This window comes from Thermobia domestica, chromosome 1, assembly GCF_964235325.1.
Source record: "Thermobia domestica chromosome 1, izTheDome1.hap1.1, whole genome shotgun sequence".
Lineage (NCBI taxonomy): Eukaryota > Metazoa > Arthropoda > Insecta > Zygentoma > Lepismatidae > Thermobia > Thermobia domestica.
In genome coordinates, this window is record NC_137454.1 from 123,701,902 (window position 1) to 123,725,933 (window position 24,032).

The window sequence follows — 24,032 nt, forward strand, 5'->3', positions numbered from 1 at the left end:
GGCCAGAGAGACCTAAGTGATGGTGTTCTCTTTAAGGGAGTTAACCTTCTATGTTCACAAGTGGGTGTCATAGATGAAAGGTTAATCTATATTTTTTTTACTGATGGAAAGTTGTAGTCAGGCTTTCTTGATAGAGTAGGACATCGGTCGAAGCTTGTTCGAAGTGGCGGACAGCGGGTTTCCGAGTAGAGTAAATTTGGGAATCTGTGGGCATCGATTAAGATATTTTCTAATCAAAAGATACAAAGGTTAATTAGTTAAGGCTGAAGAACTTCAATGACAGAATTTTGATTATATGTTCATATGTATATTTGCAATTTTATTCTAAAAATAAATTAATATCAATTCTACAAGTGTTATATATTAAATATATATTTCTCAGAGCAAAAACCTACAACCTTAGTTTGATAGAATAAAATTAGATTTCAGCTAAAACCTTCGGTTGTAGGAGAAGAAGAGGATTAAGACAATTTATTTTATTATTAAAGGTAAGATAAGAGTAATGCTTTATGAGAGAAGCATTATACTTAATTATGTAGTGGCCTGTTACATGCTATGCATTTGAGGTTATGGAGAAGAACAGGTAAAACCACTAACAATATATATATATATATATAGGGTGTTAATGAACTATACCGACAAACTCTAATTCCTTACATCAAAATAAGAGAAAAAGTTCATATGAACCTGTGAGGAAAGTGCATAGTTTCAGAGCTAGGGTTGTCCAAAAACCTGAAAAAGCCAAATTTCAAGAGGCCCTATTTCGAATTCGAGAGAATGTGGATGGTGGTCCTTATCAACGTAAAGGAAGTCACGCGTACCAATCTAAAAATACATATTTCATTAATGTTCAATCGGTGTACAGAGTATTCCCTGTAGGGTGAAATTTCCAGACATGTCATCAACCGAATTTTGAGATATGCTCTGAATTTATGATTGGGTCAAAGTAGGCAAACGATAAGCCTTGATAGCAGTGAACATGGAATCATTTGGTGCAATGTCGGAAGTGTTTAGGATCGTCACTAGCACTGTCTCTAGTACTCGGGAAAAAAGAAGCAAGCTGCGATGATTTCTTTCACGCTTATAAGTGAAGAAAACGTGAAATATACCATGACGAAATACATCGCATAACACGTTAATCCGAAGACAGAAAACCATGGAGCTACCGGTTCCTAACACTTCCGATTTCCCTCCGAAGCATTGGATGTCCATTGTTGTCAAGGCCTACTCTGGACCCTCCTTGAAATCAGGGTATATCTAAAAATTCTATTGAGAGCATATCTGAAAATTACACCCTGTAGGAAATATCCTGTACACCTATTGAAAATTGATGAAATATGCACTTTTGGATTGTGTATGCGTGGCTTCCTTTACACTGATAAGGATCACTATCCACAGTTTCTGGAATTCGAAATAGGCCCTGTTGAAATTTAGTTTTTCGCGATTTTGGACAGCCCTAGCTCTGAAAATATGCACTTTTCGCCATAGGTCCATATGAACTTTTTCTCTTATTTTGATGTGAGGAATCATTTCTTACAATTCGTTGGTATAGTTCATTAACACCCCGTATATATATATCTTGAATATGTAAACTCTCATTGGAGATATAATTCTAAAGAGGTATTTTTCTTATGTTGGGTTTATTATTCTGGAATGATCAGTACATTCATTAACAAGCGAAAGTGAATATTATAGATTAAAAACATGAATTTTCTATCGATTAGGGCAAGAATAACACGGAAAATATCCTAAATCAACCCTAGTAACGACATAATTCTTTTGTAAAATTATTTGAAAGTACAAAATTAGTTATTACAAAGCGTTGTATTTTAATATTTAATATTCTCCTACACGGAATGTAACTATTTATAGATATATTATCAAGCACGTAAATGAACGATCAAATGATTCCACTCGGTGTAAATGAATGTGTGTGTGTGTGTGTGTCGTAGGATAAGCATATGAACAACATGCACGTACAGGTGACAAGAGCTGGTTGCTTGGAAACAGTCCCCAAAACATTGCTTTAGTTGTCAATAGCTACGTGGAACGCAGTGTTGCAATCAACTACATAGAGAATACAAACGCGAAAAGAACTAATATAATAGTAGTACTTGTAGTAGTTATAGTATGGTTCTAAAATGACATAAGAATGTGTCTGGACATTAAAACAAAAGCGAAAGTATAACATTTCATTGCCTTACCTAAAGGCAAGAACTACGTATATTTATACATGCTTAAAGTATTGGTTAAGTTGAAAGTTAAAGATAGGTCGTCATGATCTCATGACGAACGCACCCAGGAATCTCAAGAATTTAAACTAATGATGTCACTCTGCTTGGCTAACTATGCGAACCTTTGAAGATATATCTGATGATCTCAAAACGTGAACCGATAATCTCAATGCATTTTTATCTAGCTGTTAGATAATTATTTTATTCAGGTATATGGCTCAACTTCTCCATAATCAAACTACTTCTTATTGGTGGTGCCGCTAGAAAGGAATAATTCTATATTTTATGGTGATTTTTTCAAAATCCAGTTTATGAAATATGAACAAGCTTAGTAGAAATGTCTTCCAGAAAATCTCAATTTTATATTTTGTTTGCCAGTAAACGGACCCTTATTTGAAAGCATAGGGTGTAAATACCCTTCCTGCGAAATTCCCTGGAAACCTCAAGTTTAAAAGTTAATTCAATGAGTTATTATAAGTTAATTATTTTCACCAATTGCATATCTTCTCATTTGTGTTGTTGCACGTTCCTATTTACACAACATCATCAACAATTTCAAGTCCTCTTTGTGTTACTTACAACATTTTCTTGAAAAAGGGAACACAATGAGAGGAAAGTAAAATAGCTTTTCCTTGTTTCTCCTGTAAGATATATGAGTTCAGACAAACCGTTTTCGCCCGAGGTTTGGAGACTAATTTTGGATTATTGCATTCATTTTCATTCATTCACTTAACTAAATAATGTTATTACTTTCTAGAGCTTATATAAAATTCTCCTTCCGTATCGATTTGTGTCAAAACAACGCAAAATTTGAGTGTTAGTTTGCGAGGTTCGATATCAAATATTGATTTTGCAATATGACGTCAGTGACGCAAATTTACGTTTTAGAACCATCTTCCTCCACATTCTTTTTTACAGACTCACTACGGAGCGTTCTTAACTCATATTTTGCGATGTGTCACGGACTACAAAGTTTGCTAAGACTGATGCGCAGTGAGTCCTATATTGTACTAAAAGAAAAACGATTGCAGAATAATCATTGTTTATAATATCGTTATCCTTACTAATATATCAAAGAACGTGTGTGTGTGTCTGACATTAGATTTTCGCATAGGAAGGAATCATCTAGTATCATCAAAACTAGAACACAAATAAATCGTTACTAGATCTAATCGCGTACTAAGCCTTTTTCGACTCTAGAGGATATTAGAAGGTGAGGGTCACACATTCTGGAGATTCAAAAACATCAGAAATCCCTGAAATTAGACAACCTACACGACTCTACTTTATTGCAGGTTGCATACCGTTTAGGCTATGAGAAAAGAACCGATAATTCTGCTAGTATCTAACAAAATGCTATAAATTTGTAGACGCTTCTAGTTTATTTCTTTCATTTTGCAATATTTTGTGAAATACGGGGAAAATGGGACGAAAATACAACTGTTAATATTTTTTAATCTTAATATATCGACAAAACCCATCTTTGAAATCAATGTATTTGTAATTTGTTAAGTGTTCTTTATGCAGTTTATTTACGAATCGTGACAAGTAGGAATTAGGTAACTTACAGAAATTCTTCTCTAGTTTTATCCCTTGCTGGATATTGAGGAGTCTTCGGCGTTGAAACGGGTTCGTTGTCCTCTGTTCCTGGAAGATGCTCAACACTTCTTGCTGATCGGAAACCAGAAGTTGGTGTAGATGCTGAACTGCCTGTTAGCGTTACAAACTTTCCCTCGGTGTCCTGTAACAACAAACCGTAACACTAAAAGTTAATCTTACCAAGTTAACTAATAATCATAATTAGTTTTCTTCTCCAAAATACATTAATAGAATTACATTTCTGACTTTCTGACATTTAGTTGTTCGTTTGGATTTTGTAAAAGTTTCAATAAAAATCTATATCTATCACACGAAGTTTCTGAACTTCTATATTCACATATGTATCTCTTTTTATATATTCAATATATACTGTAATTATTGTAGTTTTCTTAGTGTAAAGTGAATTTAACTATCTTCAAAATGCCTTTCTTTCAATTTAGTACATGCCACAAGTTTTTACAAAATTACATAACTTTGCCTTATCAATACTAACAGAGTTGTTCCTTGGATGCAGAGTAGATATAGTGGTATACTTTGTCTTGCTACATATATGTGTGAAATATTATATTTTACAGGCTTTGGGTTCCCAACTTAAGGCCGATCAAACTTTGCATCACATGTCCGAAACCGAAACTCCATGCACAGAGGTCATCCGAACGTGACTAAACTAGGCATAGTGGTAGTACTTTATTACTACAAAATTATGTGGAATATAATGTTGTACCACTTTCGGTTCCCGAGTTATGGGCAATCGAATTTTGCTTCATATATCTGAATACAAAATCCCATACACTGAATTCATCCCAAGGAGATCAAACTTGGCATGATGATAGACCTTCACCTACTACAAAAGTATGTGAAATATAATGTTATTTAGTCTGTTTCCAAGTTGTGTGTGGGCTGTCGAATTGTGCGCTATATTTCATAAGCAAAAGCCCACCTACAAGTAAATAATCCGATTGGGATCAAATTTGGCATATTGGTAGAACTTAATCTCCTAAATAAGTGCACGAAATGTTATGTTGTACAGGCTTTTGGTTCTCGACTTAAGGACAGTCAATCTTACGTTACATTTTCAAAGCATAGACCCATACATCCTACTCATCCGATCGGAATCAAATTTGGTATTGACGTAGAACTTCAACCTACTATAAAAACGTCTGAAATATTTTGTTATGCAAGCTTACAGTTCCCGATCTATGAACAGTTAATTTTGCATCTTATTTTCGAAAACTAAAGACATATATATACGTAAATCACCCAATCGAGATCACATTCGGAATGGTGTGGATCTTGATATGCTATTTAAGTCTTATGTTATTATATGTTGTGTGAAATATTATGTTGTGCAAGCCTACAGTTCCTATGTTATGGGAGGTCGAATTCGAAAACGAAACTCCATACACCGAATTCATGAAATCAGAATCAGAATTGAAATATTGTTTAGCAGGCTTTTGGTTCCTGATAAACAATAAATTTAAGGGTGAAAAGTGAAATAGTACAAGCTATTGAAGACACGCAAAGGAGATAGGCTATTGGGGACAACAACAAGGATTTGGGGATGCAATGAAAGTACTGATTTCACTTATTAACAAGATCCACCTGAGTGGAGAATGGCCAAAGAATTTTCTTGATGTTACAATGATTGCATCACTCAAGAAAAAGCAAGCAAAGAAGAATACAGCGATCATAGAACCATTAGCTTTATTTTCCACACTGGTTTAGATTATTGCGCGTATTTACTTGCATGAATTATCACATGCGAATACATAAGATCGTTTTAGTCAAAAGTGCATTAAAAAATAAACCCTTTTATACTTCTCATGTCATAAACTGGTGGAGTGTTTAAAACATAATTTAATTGAATTTAGAAACACCTGAAGTAGGCACGATATATTTTATTACCATATTATGCAATACGATACCGTAAGGAGAAATCAAACAACAATAGATGCTATCTGCTAATTAATAGTGCATGTTTTTCATATACAATAAATAAATAAATAATCATCATCATAGGTATTCTGCCCTTACTGGTAGGTCACTTTCAGCAGCTGAGAAGGTTCCATGCTCCACGGTCCTCCGCTAACGTCTTCGTCTTCACGTATGATCTTTCTGTTTTTATATCATTCATTACTTGCAGTCTCCTTCGCCCCCTCTCTGTTTTTCCTGCCACCATACCCTCTTAGGACGTCCCTCATGATACAATTTCTTCTTAGGCAATGTCCCAACCAGTTTCTCTTCCTCTTCTCAACAATATCTGAAAGTGTTGTTTTCTCCCCCACCATTTCTAACACTCTCTCATTTGTTTTCCTCCCGACCCAAACAATTCTTTCCATTCTTCTCCACACCCACATTTCGAAGGCTTCCAGTCGTTCTTCGTCACTTTTACGTAATGTCCACGTTTCCGCCCCATACATTACAACACTCCACACGAAGCATTTTATGAGTCTTTTTCTCAACTCTTTATTCAAGGTCCCACAAAACAGACTTTCCCTCCTCCTAAAGGCTTCTTTCGCCATTCCTATCCTTGCTTTTATTTCACGTTCGCACTTCATGTCATTACTAAGAATACTACCCATATATCGAAAACTATTCACTTGTTCTATTTGCTCCCCTCCCACTTTTATATTTGACACAAACCTCTTCGTTTCAATCACCATGGCTTTTGTGTTTCTAACATTTATTTTCATAAATAAATAAATAAAAAATAAATAAATAATCTATTTTAGCAAAAGAAAAACTACATTACACTGGGAAAGAAACAGTTTTTAGCACCAGAAAAAATATTTTTTCCAATAATGTATGCATAAGTTTATCATAGAGCACGCCATTCTGTTCAGTTCGATGTGTTCAGACATATCGACTGGTATATATATATATATATATATATATATATATATATATATATATATATATATATATATATATATATATATATATATATATATAAAATGATAATTTTGGAGTTTATCTCAGTAATCAAACTATTTATATGTATTGTCGCCTGGCTAGTGTCATAATGAGGGGTTGATGAAGGGGTGTCTTCCCGTTTCGCCTTATGTTTGTTTTCATTACTTTAGGTTATGATGCTAAGATAGTGTATGTTAATTTGATTGTAAGGCGAAACGTTTACGTTTGAAGGAATAGAACAGCGTATAATCGAAGTGAGCATTCAGAGTAATGTATTATTTGAGTCACTGTTTAAAAAAATTGCTCATGTAGTCTTATATTTGTACCTCAAATATGAAGAAGAGAGTGGCGGAAGAACCAACATCAACAATTACTAAGATATATAGGTAAGTATATAGTAATAGTTGTAATAAGGTATAAGTAATTTTGACACTGAAGCTTCTCTGCATGCTTCTAATATTTATTCTTGCAACTTCTCCAAAAGTTATTTTAGAACTTTAGATGTGGAACTTTTTTTTTAGAAAATGGCATTCCAGCTAGCAAACAAATACACAGTCCATTGTTTATTTACAGTGTAACGCAATTAACTGGTCATAGTTGAGCAATATTTCATTTCTCTTTACTTTCTCGAGGGAAAGTATACCATTTTATTATTTTTTTCTGATGATGTTTAAAATTGATTTTCTTCTCTTCAGGGAGGAGATTGCTAAGGGAAATTATTGTAGTAAAACTTTATCTATTGTTCCTACTTTTGGTGCCGTCAAACACTAAATAACGTACGAGCATGAACCTGGCCACCACTACCGCAAAGATTGAGTAAATTAAAGGTGGAAGCATCATCGAGTAAAACGCACGACGGCAAAACTTTTGTTGTTTTTGATGAAGGCATTGACGCTAGTAGTGTACCTGTAAGTTATATTTTAGTAGTCAAAAAAATAATTCATCATTTCCTACTTTTCTTCTTGCGTTGTTTTAGTGCTTTTTTGTTGTTGTTGAAATTGTGAAAATCTGATATGACAATAGTAATAGAAGAAAGAATATTAATATTAAAGCATTTTCGTTAGAATGTCTGTGTTACTTATTTTATTCTTTCTATCTTCAACAGTTTTCCGGCACTGTTCAAAATTAGGAGATTCTGTGTCAGTGCAACAAGACCGTAATGGATGGACATTTAAGACCGTATCTCGCCTTTTCTATCAATTGTACATTCTACACGGAAAATATTTCGGCCAGGTACTTCCTCTTCTCTTCTGCTTCCCAGTAAAAAGCAAGACACATATGTAAGATTACTGGAGGTAATCAGGGAAGAAGCTGAAAAATTTGAACTGCGTTTCAAATTGAAAGAAGTTTCTATTAATTTTGAGAGAGCAGCAATCAATGCTGTAAATCAAGTATTTCCTGATATTAAAATCAGAGGGTATTTCTTCCACTTCTCTCAATCTGTGTGGAGGAAGGTTCAGCAGTTAGAACTTTCTCAATTGTACAAAGAGAACTCTGAAGTGAAAAGAAGATTCGAGGTGCAGCAGCACTACCTCTAGTACCAACTTCCCATTTAGATGTAGCGTTTGTACGTTTGCAAGAAGATGCGCCTGACGTTCCATTTAAGGAGGAGTTTCATGATTATCTTGTAGACACTTGGCTGGATAATGGTGACGTGTAATTTAGTCTGTAAGTATGTTTTATTTCCTACAAAGATAGTTTGCATTTAGTGCAAGTTTTTTTAAAATTATTGAATCATTAATTAACCCTTTCCGGATCCGGGTTTTTTTTAGACTTTCAGTCAAGCAGCTACTGCATCGTCACTATTTATCCTAGAATCATGGTTCATACCTCATTCTCTTTAGAATGGAGCTGGCTTTTAAATGGTACAACTTGCATGCTCATACCATATACCACGAGAGGGAAAAGTGATGTCAAAGGGAAAAGTTCGAGGGAATTTTTTTTCACACTTTGGACCCCTCTGGAACGGCCCTGTGTAAACGTAGAGATCTTGAAAAATTCTGAAAAATAGTACTTGGTATACTAAATGTGTGTGCCAAATTTCAAGTATCTATCTTGAATACTAAGGGCGGGAGAAATTTTATCAAGAATCCCCACAATGCCCCAAATTACCGTAAAACACCATGATCTCAGGTAAAAAAATTCCTGAGACATCTCTATTTATCCTAGGACTATAATCCGCCAATCATTCTCTTCAGAATAGAACTGCAGGTGGGGAAAATCCCGAAAAAAGGGATTTTTTGGGTCTAAATATCCTTTTTTTCAACTTTTATCCCCTCTGGACCCCCGCCCGCCAAAAAATTGCAAAAATAAGCCCGCCAAAAAATAATGAACATAGACCCACCAAAAAATAATAAAAGAAAATATATATATTTTAGAATTATGACGTCATCACCTGCTATGTCTCGACGCAGGAAGGTGTGAAACCATATGTAAGGTCTTCTACAATGCCTCTGGACTTGAAAAAAAAAAAAAAAAAAAACCGGACGAAAAAGCTCAAATAGGAGAGTTATAACGCAATGTACCATGAAACGACCGTATGGTACAAATTGTACCATGGGATTGCGAAAGGGTTAAACTATTCTGAGCATTCTACAGTAAAGCATTTTATTCTATTAGCACCTCATGTAGTGTAATATAAATTTACTTGCGACATTCATGTATTGAAAATTCAGCATTCACTGATTTGTAAATTATCAAAAGAATAAATTCCTTTGATTTACAAAAGAAATAAATTAGTTCCACCCAAAATTTTGCTATCGATTTTTCAACGTAGGTACTCCTGCAATCCTTTGAATATTGAATGTGCTAATGATGTATGTTTACCTATTTGCAGTGATTTGTGGAATCACTTTGAAAACTATCAAGAATGAATCACTAACAACGCGGAAGGGTGACACGCTAAATTACGAAGAAAGGTATTAAGGGACCACTTAGACATACATTCTTTCATTTAATTAATGAAAGACGAACAACGTGAAAATGAAAGACTGCGAATACTTCTTTAAGTGGATAATCAGGGAACACTTATAAAGGTAAAGTGGAGATGGCTTGAATACAGAATTCACCGCCAAAAAGATAGACTTAAGAACATTGAAATTGATGTAATTTCATATATTGATGATGTTTCATGTTATATCCACATGGGAACTTGATATGCTATTTTGGGTGTAATAATAAAATTTATGTTCTTGTAAGAATTTTGAGTTTAATTTGTCTAAAATAGAAGAGATGTTGCAGTTGAGAATAAAATAAATCCCTCTTTGTTACAGATACGGAGTGAAAATTCCCTTGTATGTTATAAGGGGAAACGGGAAAAGGCCAAACGGAAATTTCTGTTCCGCCTTTAGATAACATCCTTATCGGTTGTCTGTCAAAATATGTTTTGAGGGCATAAGGCGAAACGGGAAAAAGTAAAACGGGCATAAATCGATGAAGGTATACTTCAGTATCAGCTTCATCTTAATTGGTGGCGTGGATTTTATTCAGCATCAATTTTTGGGTTTACAAAAAAAAAAAAAAAAAAGAAAAAGAAAAGTCTTTTGTTGTTCTCAAAAACATTTCATGAGCTTTCATAGTGATATTCATGTATATAATTTTGTTCACTTTATTTATATTTACTGATTGTTATAGTTTTGTTTTAAAACAAATTTTCCCGTTAAACGGTAATAATACGTATTGTAAAATTTATTTTTTAAAATTCGTTTTTGAATAAAACTCACTTCATTTCAACGGGATTTCACCACCTGGTAGACAACCCACTTTACAATGTTGCGTATCGGGTTGCATATGCCAAAGGGAGTATTCATCATTAAACTCAAGAATAAAGAAAAACCGAAATCTCAACGAAACTTCAAACTGCATGTCGACAAACATAAATAGATGAAACGATATTTCTAGAATATTGGGCTTTGTTATTCTTATATAAATCTAGAACTCACGGTTCGAAACTCGAGCAAAGAATTGTTGGTTTATTTCTAGTAATTCAGAAAACCCAGGGGGTGCTCTTAACCTATGTCCCGAACCTCTACTTTCACTCTCTCTTCACAGTGACGTCACCAGCGAGGAACTTAGAGCTTGTCGTCTGCTTGGCGCGCGAAGATTTGCTAGTAAGACCACAAACAATTCTTTATTTATTTTGGGTTTTTGCTATGTTGAATTATGTTGCTTTCTTTTCTAGTGGTGTACGTGGACGAATATTATTTAATAGAGAAAAGGTCTATATCTCGGAAGATTTCTTTACGTGGGTTTGGCTGTACAGACATGCAATATTGCAAGATAGTGTGAACTTGAGTACGTGTGTACATATGTATTTTTACGTGTATTTGTCTTTCATCTCCAAGTGTTCCACATTATAGTACTAGGGATGTACCGATATATCGGTAATATCAGCCACTTTTGGGAGTATCGGCATTGGCAAATAAACACCGATATTTACCGATACATTTTTCAAACTATTTTCAGTTTGTTTAATATTAACAGTGACACTTATATTTCATCGGTTTCTTTTAGAGTTAAAAGTTGTTCTAAATTATTATCAATTGTAAAATCAATCGATTTCTTTATGCATGTATACACCTTTGATTTGCACTATTCATATTCACTGATAGTTTTAGTCCCTCCATGCCAAGATAGTGAAGAAAAGACAAAAGTCCTCAGTCAGGATCATAGGCACCCGAAGACTATTTTCTAGGGGGAGCCGATTTCCCGATTTCAAAGTAAAATAAAGTAATTTTCCTCATTCATTTTCATAAATTTCTAAGTATGCATGAAGTTCATAATTTAAAATTATTTTTCGATATTTTTTCTGCTTATTGGTCCTCTAGATGTTTATTTGAGTTAGAAACCAGAGTAAAACTCCGGGACGTCGTGCGGGTAGAACAGGTGGAGCAATTGCCCCACACCTTGCACCACAGAATGGAAGAGTTTGACCGTTGAGGAAAACTAGCAGGTTAACTATCTCTAATTCATTGTTGAGATAAGTGTTGTCCACGAGAGGAGATCGAGGCGAGAAATGTCTAATCTCGTCTGCAATTCGAGACGAAAAGCATCTTTTAAATTAGTTTAAATTTAAAAATATGGGAGTTCTCGTCTCGTTTTCGAGGCAAGATGAGAAACTTCATGAGTCTCATTGGCAACAAAAATTCACCCAAGTATTAAACCTTAAACACTGGTTTAGTGTTGCATGGTTCATCGTAAAAATAAATAAAAAAAAACTATAAATTGATAAAGTCATTGTAACAACACAATGAAGAGCATTCAAAGATACACAAGTCATTACACAATATACTCCAATAATAAATATGGTTTAACTGTTGTTATATCTCATCCTTCGTGGATCTCTCGTGACTTTAGGAAGCCAGGACAAATTTTGTACACAAATTTATACAAGAGGCTAGAGAAACTTCGAGGCGAGACGAAAAGAGCTTTTTTCGAAAATCGATTCTACAAGACGAGAAAACCTAATTTCTCGTCTCGTCTCGATTCGTAACGCTAGTTAGCATACAAATATTTAGATATAAACCAAATACATTTTTCCGGACTGTACTATTAATGTCACGAAGTGCAATCATAGCGTCAACAATGGTTACATTGAATATAATCTTTGTTGGATAGTCGACATGACGTTTAACAGGGATGGGTTCCGTTTTTAATAATCATGTGAAGAAGATATGAATGGACAATTTTAAACTTTAAGCCTGAGTGCTGTATATTGAACGAAATAAATTGCTAGGCATCATTGGTTCCGCAATTACTTTAACTCCAGGCACCGGAAATTTCCGAGATTGCCCTGGTAAAACACATATTTATCTGCAACTTTGCTTAAATACATTCACAGCAACATTTCAGATATAAATACATTTAAAATGTAATTATAATTCAACAATTATCTATCTCATCAATAAATAAATAAATAAATGATCATGCAACACAGGTACATCGTTAATTTTCCATAATATAAATTGCGTTAAGATGTTCTATTTATTGCTGGCTTATTTATTATTTATTTATTTGTAGTTTGTGTGTAGGAGAATGTTGTAACAGCGAAAATGTTATGCATAAAGAAAGAAAAAAGACATTCTGGCTGCTTCGTACACCTCTATACCTACTTGCTGCTCCTCGCTGGTGACGTCACGCAAAACGAGGAGCGAAGCGTCTTTGCGTATAGCTCAACCTTTCCTTCTAGTAACCTTGCAGAAAACCTTGTTGTCTTACCTTAGGAATCGGCGGGAGAGAGCTCTCTGAACCTGGCCTGAGTAAGAAATTTCCTAAAGTGATGTTAACTCCACCTAGACGGCTGACCATAAAGGTACTAATGCGGCCATATCGCCCTGGTCGACTTTCCTGAGGCTCCTGCAAGAGAATAACATAAATTAGTCGACAAAATCTACTGATGTTATAAGTAACTGAAATTCAAGTCGCTATGTTTCTAGTAAAACAAGTTGAATAAGTTTATTTACAAAGCGTCTTCCTATCAATCACTGAACGATAACTAAGTGGTAATATCATTCAACGTTTGCAAAAGTCTCCATACTAGAACAGAAAATATTGGAATATGTGTAATGTAATTCTCATATTCTCAACAATCTTTTTGATTTTAATTAGATACTCTGAACCAGATCTTTGAAAATTGGATATGAAGGATGTCGTGAAAAAATACATGTAAGCGAAATACATGGCAGTCCATAAGTTAGTGGTAAAAATATTCTAATTGTTATAAACTACGCTGGAAAACTTTTAGTCTTTAACGTCTCACGATCATATACTTTACGCTAAAGAAGAATGATGATTGAAAGAGAACGATTATGAAAGATTGGTGGAATGGAAATTTGGGAGGAAACGGGAGGACATCCCAAAACAAACATGATGTTGTCCACCACAAATCCACATTGCCTGATATCGAACCAGGCCCACCACGAGGACTCCTAACACCAGAAGCGAACCCACTATCATTGAGCCTCTCTGCCCCTTAAACAAGGCTGGAATACCAAAGAACATAAGAGAAATGTAGCTAAGGAAAACAATTTTAATATGTTTCTAAAGACACAGGTATGCCCCGTTATACGCGATCTCACTGAACAGGTTCTCGCTATAATATGATTCATACACCATTACATATATATTGCGTCTGTGTGTGTTAGCTGGAATGTCTTTTCTTCGCACGGGAAGAATACAAAAATCCATAAGATATTCTACTTTTGCCATAAATTTTCAAACACCCTACTACACCCTACACCTTAATAATACTTTAATCAAAATGGCACGATAAAAACTTAGCCTATGGTGAGCACTAACTATGTTCTAAAAGTCATTTCAAATGGGTCAGTCATTTTCCCAATCCCAGAAATTATAGAGTCGACACTAATATAAATTTTGGACATTTTATTTTTTACTCTTCCTCGTCCCCATGCCGATGGGGCTGAATTGGACTTAGATGGCATCAGTAGTGCTACTATTCATATTAATGAACATTTTTAGTGCACAATCCATAGTTTTCGGAATCGCTGAGATGAATAAGGACACTCATGATGCCCCTTCAGTTCAAGTTCAGCCCCATCGACATAGGAATGAAAGATGGAAGTATTAAGGGGTGGCATCACGGATTTTTGTCATTACACTTTCATTGAAAGAGGTAGGGAAGAGAGTAGGGATGGCCAAAAATTTTGGGATCCGGATATCCCGGACCCAATGAGATCTTGATCCGGATCATGCCGGATCCGGACCTAGATCCGGATCTCGGATCCGGATCCGAAATTTGGATCTCGGATCTGGGTCCGGATCTCTGATCTGGATTCGAAATTCGAATCTCGGATCTGGGTCCGGATCGCGGATCTGGGTCCGAAATTCGAATCTCAGATCTTGATTCGTATCCAAACCTACATCTGAAATTGTGATGATAAAATTGAATATTTAAAATTCGTCAAAACTTTTTTCGGATTCACTAATATAGTATTTTGCTGTGCTTTTAAATGTTTCCATAACACGTTTGTGCTACCTTTTTTTATTTTATTTTAACCTTGCAATATTTACATGTTGAACTTTCTGACGAAGTCTTTTTAGTAAAATGTTTCCAAGTTTGACTTCTTCCCATTTCAGAGTATAATGAACTGTCTGGAAACTGATGTAAATGGTAACAAATTCTTCTGTTTAGCTCCTCTTCAAAAGTTAATGTTAGTTTCACATTGAAAATATTTATTTTATCCTTAGAAAATCAACTTTACTATTTTCTCATATACAAATGAAATATCTTTTAGATTAGGCCCTTCTAATCGCAGGAATACTAGACAAAACAAACTTTTTATTAATTGTAGTATCTGACTCACTAGATTCCAACCATCAACAAATGTAATAATGAATATCTTTCACTTCGAAGGTACAACAAAAATATAGACTGGTTGGCGCGGAATAACAGTAGATTTTTAAACATACACACGAGAATTTCAGGAGAGCGATATGGTTGTGTAGTATTATTAGTATTAATAAAAGTGTTCGTTGTGTGACTTTATCACCTAACTTATGGCTTGTCCTTCTGAGGTCGGGGGTTGCCGGCTTTCTAGACTAGAAATGAAATGAAATGAAATCTTCGTTTTACGTCCTACGTTTATGCCGGTTAGGCTAAAGGAGACGGTGATGAGTGAAATGGAGGAATGAAGAAAGTGGGAGGAAACGGGAGAACCCCGAGAAAACTCACGAGCACGGTGTTTGTTCACCACAAAGTCCACACGGAGCTGGGATCGAAACAGGGACCCCAAGCACCGGAGATCTTTCTAGACTAGAGTCCGCTACCTCTTACTTCAGACAACTCCCCCATTGTCCACATGATGCTGAGTCAACATCGAAATTGTTGAGTGCCTCTCTGGAAATTGAATCCATGACAACGGGCACCGAAGGCACACGCTTACCACGGTTTTTTAATATATAAAAGGTAACAATTTTTTTAATCAAATTATTTAACCTTCTGGACGCTTGCACGGATTACATTGTAACCATTACGACACTACACAGACATAGAAGTAAACGAGGAAAGTTAAAACCACCTATGCCCGAAGCGGAATTTGAATCCAAGACATTCATAGCAAACGATCCACATCTTAATGCAGCAGACCACTCGACTATGGCTGTCGGGTTTTCTCGGCTAAGCCGTAGCACATTTAAGGTAACTGATTACTTTAAAAGTTGCTCCTAAATACTGACAATCTAAGTCTTATGTATCAAATATTTCCTGCGATAATACCATACACTCTCCGTTTTCTATAGACGAAAAGCTATAGTTACCCACATTATCTAGTACAGAAATAAGTTCTGATTCTCTAATAGCTGCTGATGGTGATAGTCAAGGTTCAACGAAGCATGATCCCAAACCCAAACCCAGATATTGATGTTACTGGAACTCCTGAAAAGTCATTGTGGGTAAGTAAATTGCCCACTTGCCAGGATGAAGGGCGATGATAATGTGAAATGCGGGGCTATCAGAGGTACTACTTATAATAATTGGATTTATAATTTTCTATGCTGCCGTAAACCCTCTTCAAGAAGATAACTGTTAATCTTAACTTTGAAAATGTTACAGAAGGAGTTTTATTGCTGCCATTAGGTTGCATATAAATCTCTTCATTCCGGAGTTATCGCACGAATTTTAACGCTTAACTTTCACATCTCTTTTGATTTACGAATATTTAAATCTCGATTATTCCCTTAAGGTCAATTATTCGAAATGAGTGATATTTTAACTCATTTCGAACCAACTATATACATGGTTAGTCTTGTTATATGGGAATAATTGAGACCAGAAGCAGTCTACAGACTAAGTTCAAAAGAAACTTGGCCAACCTCTTGATAAAACACGTCTTTCAGCAAGATGAATTGTGGCAATCCGATACCCACATGAGGAAATCTTCGGTTCAATGTGAAAGCTTTCATAGGAACCAGCACTCTAATCAGCGGAATTTGCCTTGATAATTTTTCCCCAATGTGAGAATACCTAACTTTATTGTTAAAAATGAAAAGGCCTTTATTTCAAACAAGTCGCCATTACAGTTTTCGTACTTGAACACAACACTCATGAAAAGTCATGTTAAAGCACGACTTACCCCTGAAAAAGAATATTTATCTTTTTTTAGTTTCTCGTGTTCCCCAAAGTACATGCGGAATTAGTGCAAGTGCCTTCCGCTCTCATTACAACGGCTACGATCTTGGTACTAGCACATGTTTCGGTTTCCAGATCTCAAATATTTATCTTTCAGCCTGATTCTATGTATGAATCCGAAATTTCAAATCTAGATAAGAGGCACTAAAATTCACAGTTTATTCTCGGTGCTCATATTGTGATTTAATAATTATTAAATCTAATTGTAAGATATACGTTTGATATTTTGAGCAGACTGAACAAGATAAATATAGGTAAAAACTAGTCAATACTTGTCTTAACTGTTTATGTTTTCTTAACTGTCAATGAAATAGGTCTCTTGAGGAATTTTAAATATTCGAGTTTTGTATTCCGGTTTCAAATATATATGTGTGTATTTCATCTCGGTCCTGGAACCGGGCGGACCTAGATTCGACATTCCAACTCCCATCCGGATCAAATCAGATTTTTTTTTTTTTTTTTTTTTTTTTTACTAAGGCAAGCATTTTATCTTCAGAGTAGAGTGAAGGAGACAAATAGACTTGTCAATATTCGTCTTAAATTCCTGTTTTCTTCTTCACTGTCAGGACTTTGTGAAATTACTTTAGGGGAATTTTAGATATTCAAGTTATTCAAGTTTATCATAATTTGGGTGGCATGTGGGTTTGGATAAGAATCAAGATCTGAAATACGGATTTCGGATCCAGATCCGAGATTAGAATTTGGGATCCAGATCCGAGATCCGAGATTCGGACCCAGATCCGAGATCCGGATCCGGCCATCCCTAGAAGAGAGTTGAAATACTTTCCGAAAATCATTCTCTCCTTATGAAGAACGGACATTTCAGCTAATATATATTAAACGGCGAAGCAGTGAGAATATTATCTATATGCGGCGGAAGCAAAAGCTTTACAACTATGCCGCAAGGTGTCGCCACTTTCGATAATACATGCAAACACCCCTCTTGTATAATTCCTTAAAAGTGTTTGGTTGGTTCTGGAGTTTAGCGTTCCTTTTTAGCACTAAGGCTAACTATATGAGGTGTTGATCTACAGTTGAATGTGGGATACGCGCCCATGAGCTCCCACAAATAGAAGTGTTATTATACATCGTAACAACAATGGATATTTAAGCACATAGCACAGATATTTAAAAACACAGTGCATGCTTGAACTGAGAAAATTGTGGCTTTATATTTGTTGAAGGGTTTTATTCTTTAGAGCAGTGATTTTCAACGGATGTGCTGCAAGATTCTGCGTGTGTGTGTGTCATGGAATTTTCGAGACAATGTGACAATGAAGGTGAAAAATAAACAAAAATATAATAACTCAATATATATAAATTTGAAAAAAAAAATCATCATTATCATCATCATCATAGGTATTCTGCCCTTACTGGCAGGTCACTTTCAGCAGCTGAGAAGCTTTCATGCTCCACGGTCCTCCGTTAATCTCTTCGTCTTTACGTTTAATCTTTCTGTTTTTATATCATCCATCTTGTAGTCTCCTTCGCCCCCTCCCTCTCTTTCCTTCTACAATACCCTGGAAGTCGTCCTTCATGATACACTTTCTTCTTAGGCAATGTCCCAACCAGTTTCTCTTCCTCTTCTTAACAATATCTAAAAGTGTTCTTTTCTCTCCCACCATTTCTAACACCCACTCATTCGTTCTCCTCTCGACCCAACTAATTCTTTCCATTCTTCTCTACACCCAACTAATTCTTTCCATTTCGAAGGCTTCCAGTCGCTTTTCATCACTTTTACGTAATATACACGTTTCCGCCCCATACAGTACAACACTCCACACGAAGCATTTTATGAGTCTTTTTCTAAACTCTTTATTCAAGGTCAAACAAAACAGACTTTTCTTTCTCCTAAAGGCTTCTTTCGCCATTCCTATCCTTGTTTTTATTTTACGTTCGCACTTCATGTTATTACTAAGAATACTACTCAGACATCGAAAACTATTCACTTATTCTATTTTCTCCCCTCCCACTTCTATATTTGATGCAGACCTCTTCGTTCCAATCACCATGGCTTTTGTCTTTCTAACATTTATTTTCATCCCATATTCTTCAAAGCCCATCCTCAGTTCTTTATTGATCTCCTTTTCAGATTCTGCAACAAGCACCATATCGTTTGCAAATCTCATGCATCTAATCATTCTACCTCCTACCGAAATGCCGTCATTATCATGTAAACTCTTTTTCACTTTCTCTTTTTGTGAAAAAAAAGGAACAAGAAATATATTTCAAACAGCTAAAAGTGTTCAACTCGCAATTATTAGTACGAAGGAAATGATGCATTTATTTTATAATTGTTGTTTTTTTGTAGATTACGCAAAACACGAATCTCATTTTATTAAATAATAAAAAAAAAAAGAAATTTGAAACAAAGAAGTATAGTGTAGTAGTTTATCACATTGCTTCAAGTTTTTCTTTTTCTGAATAGGAATGTCCATTATACGCATTAAACCTACCACGTGGCTGATGGTAATAAATGTTAGTGGTTGGTAGAGGCTTCAACACGTGTCATATCGATTTTATCATTTGTTAAGGGGAGTTGCTGAAGCCAGAGAGTGTATTAGTAAAAGAATTTTTTGATGCCAACACCATAGCTACTAAAGCAAGTGATTTATTTTATGTCCATGCATTATAACTACTTAATCAAATCCGTTTTCCACCTATTAACATTTATTTTGAAGCGTAAAAACTTATCTCACATCGCCAATAACATCAGAGCTAACTAATATTTTTCTTTGTTTTGATCCTGTTTATTCATGAGACCTATGTTTTCACTTAAAATTTAAAGTTCTTATGGAGAAATCGTTAACGTAACTTACAACTTTTCTTGTAGCCATAATATATTTAACATATTTCTAAAGAGTATGTAAATTCCAGCTTAGTGAAATTTATAAGCTAAATATAGGACATAGACAAAGCACGTAAAGTCGAAACTTTAAAAATAGAAGTCTTCAAGACAATGGCTCTTAATCTGTCAGGAACATACTACTTGAGTTGGTGCACCACTGTCTATCCTCAATGGAAAGTTGATGTAACAATAAAGATAATTAAACATAAGAAACATTTTTAGATAAACTGTAATTTTCCTTTTATAGCTAGAGTATACAAACTTGTCCATTAGACTGACCAAACGTTATTTTCTCTTACAAGAATACTTCAATGTTTAGTTGGGAATAGTGCTATTCACATTTCACGACATTTTTCGGTTTTTTGAAAAATAGAATATCTGAAAATCGAAATTGAATTTTGGTTTCGAAATAATAAAATGATTTCAAAACCTAACATCTACTGACGATTGTAGTTTTCTTCCCTTTTGCAAAAATAGTTTTACGCAAATAAGGGTGGGGGGCGCGGTGGCTCAGTGATAGAGCGTTCACTTCCGGTGTTTGGGGTCCCTGGTTCGATCCCAGCTCGAGCCGTGTGGACTTTGTGATGGACAAACACCGTGCTCGTGGGTTTTCTCGGGGTTCTCCCGTTTCCTCCCACTTTCTTCATTCTACAATACCATTCATTTCTCATAATTACCGTCTCGTTTAGCCCAACCGGCATAAGCGTGGGACGTAAAACTGAAAGATTGCATTGCATTGCAAATAAGGGTGCTCGAATTAGAAGAACGGTATTCCCTTTCTTCAAGATTACCATTTCCATAATTTTCGAAAACGTTCGCTAATGTTCGGAACGAGAAATGCCAAACTCTAGCGCCGCGCCGATAGCTTATAATTTTATATGCGAATTTTCAAGTGTAACATCTTATAAAAAACTTTACGTGCACAGTCTCACTATGAAAGGTACCAGTGTAAAAATTAATGGAAAAAAGTGTCAGAATAGATCATACCTGAGCATACGAGCCATTTCGAGCATTGTATATAACATACTAACTATGCCGTAACAAATCTCTTCGGGGCCAGAGTGAAGGAGGGTAGTTTTGTGGCGCCCCAATGAGTCACAATGAAGGCGAGCATTTGTACATTCCCTTCCTGATTAGAGAATTATTTTGAAGAGTAACAGTTCAAATTAGATTTCTTTGTTAGAAGCTATAACAACAGACTCCCTTATAGTATATGTGGTTCTCCGATTTTGGCTTTAGCAACTGATAGCTCTCTCCTGAGAGCCACGAATGAACAACTCCATTAAAACAAGACAAGTCAGTTTACCAGATCTTTCGATTTCAAGAAATACGTATTGCACACAAAATGTGTAATACATTATATATACTCATAATTATGATATAGTAATGTTTGGCTTCGCCGTCGTTTTAGTGACTCTTTTGCATTTAAGGGTCCAGACTAAGCTGTTTATCTCTAAGACATTGTATATTATACAATGCGAGCTGTGTTAGTCGTTTCAATATTTATATGATTTTTTTACTTTTTACCTTTTATTTTTTACTTTCATTTTAACAATGGGGGGAGGAATCAAATCAAGTTTCCTACTAATATGAAACTTAAAAATGTACAAATCTCACATATACAAAATGAATAATAGAGTAATTTAGATATTCAATAATATGTAATATGGGCTTCAAATAGTGGTTGCAGAGTGGGCCGGGACCACTTCGTCCGGGAGCCATGGTGCATTGCACCACTGGTTGATACGGCTCTATTCAGATGAATGGTAGAAAGAACGAAAGGAAATACAAAATGGGAATTTTTCCCTCTTGTAGCATATTATTGCCACCGGAAATCGGATGCAAGTGTGTGTAACACCAAAAGCACGCGCGTTAATCACTAGGCCAATGGGAAGTGTGATTTTGGTGTATTGTTGTAGATAATGCAAATACGTTTACGCACGAAATGTGCAAAAATTATTCATTCTGTTCGGGGAAACTGAATTTGTCGAATTGTAATTTTGTGTTATGATATCACTATTACCGTGTATATACAATTACTACCTAAATATTTGTGGGCCCTTGTTTCTAATTTACTTCTTCTATTTAAATGTAATCTATCATAGTCCACGTGAAAACACATGAAATAGCATAATCGAACCGTTAGCATATATTTCAGCTGACATTTAAAAAAAATAATTTTCTCATATTTACATGTAGAAGAGAACAATCTTACAAACAGTACCGTAGCTAGAATTGTGTTTAAGGGTCAGTAAGGAAGCTTTCAAAATTTTGAGGTGCCACCTGTGTTTAAGTTGCTTTGTTAAATAAAGATAACACACACACACACACACACACACACACACACACACACACACACACACACACACACACACACAAATTATACATTGAGTTGTAGTTGATAGTCAATCAATCACATAAGCAATTGCACCTCTCAGGTGCTATAACTCCATTCGATTGGGTCCAGTACTTTTCTTGGTATCGCAAACGCTTAAACAGATGCAACCCAAGTTGCACGTAACATTTCAAGCCGTGATGACAGTTGATAACCCTGTGTAGCACTGAAACAGGCTTTTGCTGTGCAGTTGATGCACCATCAAATCTCCAATTTAAGATTAATCTCTATTGTTTGGAGCGTATTGTCCAATGATTGCCACATATTAAATCATTATAGTATAACTTTCATTACGTACTGCTCATGAGAAGTAAGAAAAAAATACTGATCATACATGAGTTACAAACTGTTTGAAATAAATTGAAAATACCAAATGTGGAACAATTGAAGGAAATAATCTTTTTAAATTTTTGTCATTATTCATGGCCCTACTCCGATTCCCCGTCATTTCAACATCTCTTTCCTTCTTCACAGGAGAAGATTTGGTTATTACACTGAGTATGGGTTGAAATTAAAATTAAAGCATGTTAAAAAGCTCGATCGTGCGGGGATTCGAATAGGTGCAGCACTTTAAAATTAAAAAGAAATGAAACAAGGTAATACGGAAGGTAATTTATTTAACTTTCTCTTTAAATGTGACAAGTATGATAATGTAAGACACTTTACTTTACACATGAATTGTTCATCAATGTTCAATATTATTTCATCTGTAGAATGAAGATAAAATTTACGATATGAGCTGTTATAGCATCTGGAATGGATGAGAATGAACTGACTCATTAATAATTTATTTTGTTGACATTTTATTAAACTAGCATTTTATTGACATTTACATCGCCTTACAGTTCACCAATTGTCGTTCACCAAATAGTAATATTTTCTAACTCTAAGAAAGCACGTGTTTTGCATTGTGAAAAGAGATACAATAGTAATCAATAAGGTATCTGCATTCCTACTGGACGAATCGGGTTCGCATCTGGGTGAGTGGGAACTTCATCATTCTATCTTCGTTTCAACGCGGCTCTGAGGCTCAACCAGCTGCTTTTAAATGGATATCTTTAACAATCTAGGGAAGTAACGGTGCCAGAGGAAGATGTTTACACACAAGTTTCGAAGTCTAGAACAGTTATGTCCGTCTGGCCGACGTATGACAGCAGATCGATTTTCTTAACCAGAACAAAACGATCAAGTTGCACTAAAAACGAGGTAGGTGAAATTGAATAAAACTAAATTTGTGAGAGTACGGTTACTCAAGAAATATATTGATGTTCCTTTGTTTCCTATCCAAGCAAGTCCCGGACAAGAAGTTCAACGCTTTGCGTGAAGTTTGAAACTAAAATTAAGGGATTATTAAACGTTTGAGAAAGTTTCTGAGATCCATGTATTCGTCGTTAAACTTATAAGCCCTTCCCTTGTAAATCTGCAGAGGAAACTTTCTTGCTATTCTCAAAATTTGCCATTCTGATTTGCCTTGCACTTTGGTATGTTTTAATACAGTGTGAACACTTAAAGTACAGCTGAAATATATTTGATACTATCTAGAGAGAAATGTCCCTCTTTAGAAGGAATTCACTGATATAAAGTCATTGATATGAAGTCGCTGATATCAGAACCCTCTAAAATGAAACTCAAGTCCCTTTTACAATAACGTTCAATTTAAATTTGTATTTCTTAAACTATAAAAAGTTCTATAAAACTGGTCCATTGTCGTAGGCTAAATAATAATTTATGTACGAAAATGGGTTCGTCTATTTGCGAGATTTCAATTTCGGAATTCAAGTGTCTACAGTATCAAATAGTAAAAGTATAAAGTAATCTAAAAACTACTGAACATTTGGCACGAGATCGCCCTACTGAATAAATCTCAGGGTGTGGGTCGCAGCGGGTCATTTCTAA

At 35.2% G+C, this 24,032-nt stretch overlaps 1 protein-coding gene across 1 annotated transcript in view; it reads right to left on the minus strand.

The window, feature by feature from the left end:
* The window catches only part of LOC145688817 (putative E3 ubiquitin-protein ligase HECTD2), a 134,334-nt gene that overhangs the window by 50,428 nt on the left and 59,874 nt on the right, over positions 1-24,032 (minus strand). The window contains exons 3-4 of the mRNA XM_081762991.1: positions 12,963-13,100; positions 3,803-3,975 (exon numbers count right to left, since the gene is read on the minus strand). Of these exons, the coding sequence (XP_081619117.1) occupies positions 3,803-3,975; positions 12,963-13,100 (311 nt within the window). The remainder of the gene's footprint in view (positions 1-3,802; positions 3,976-12,962; positions 13,101-24,032) is intronic.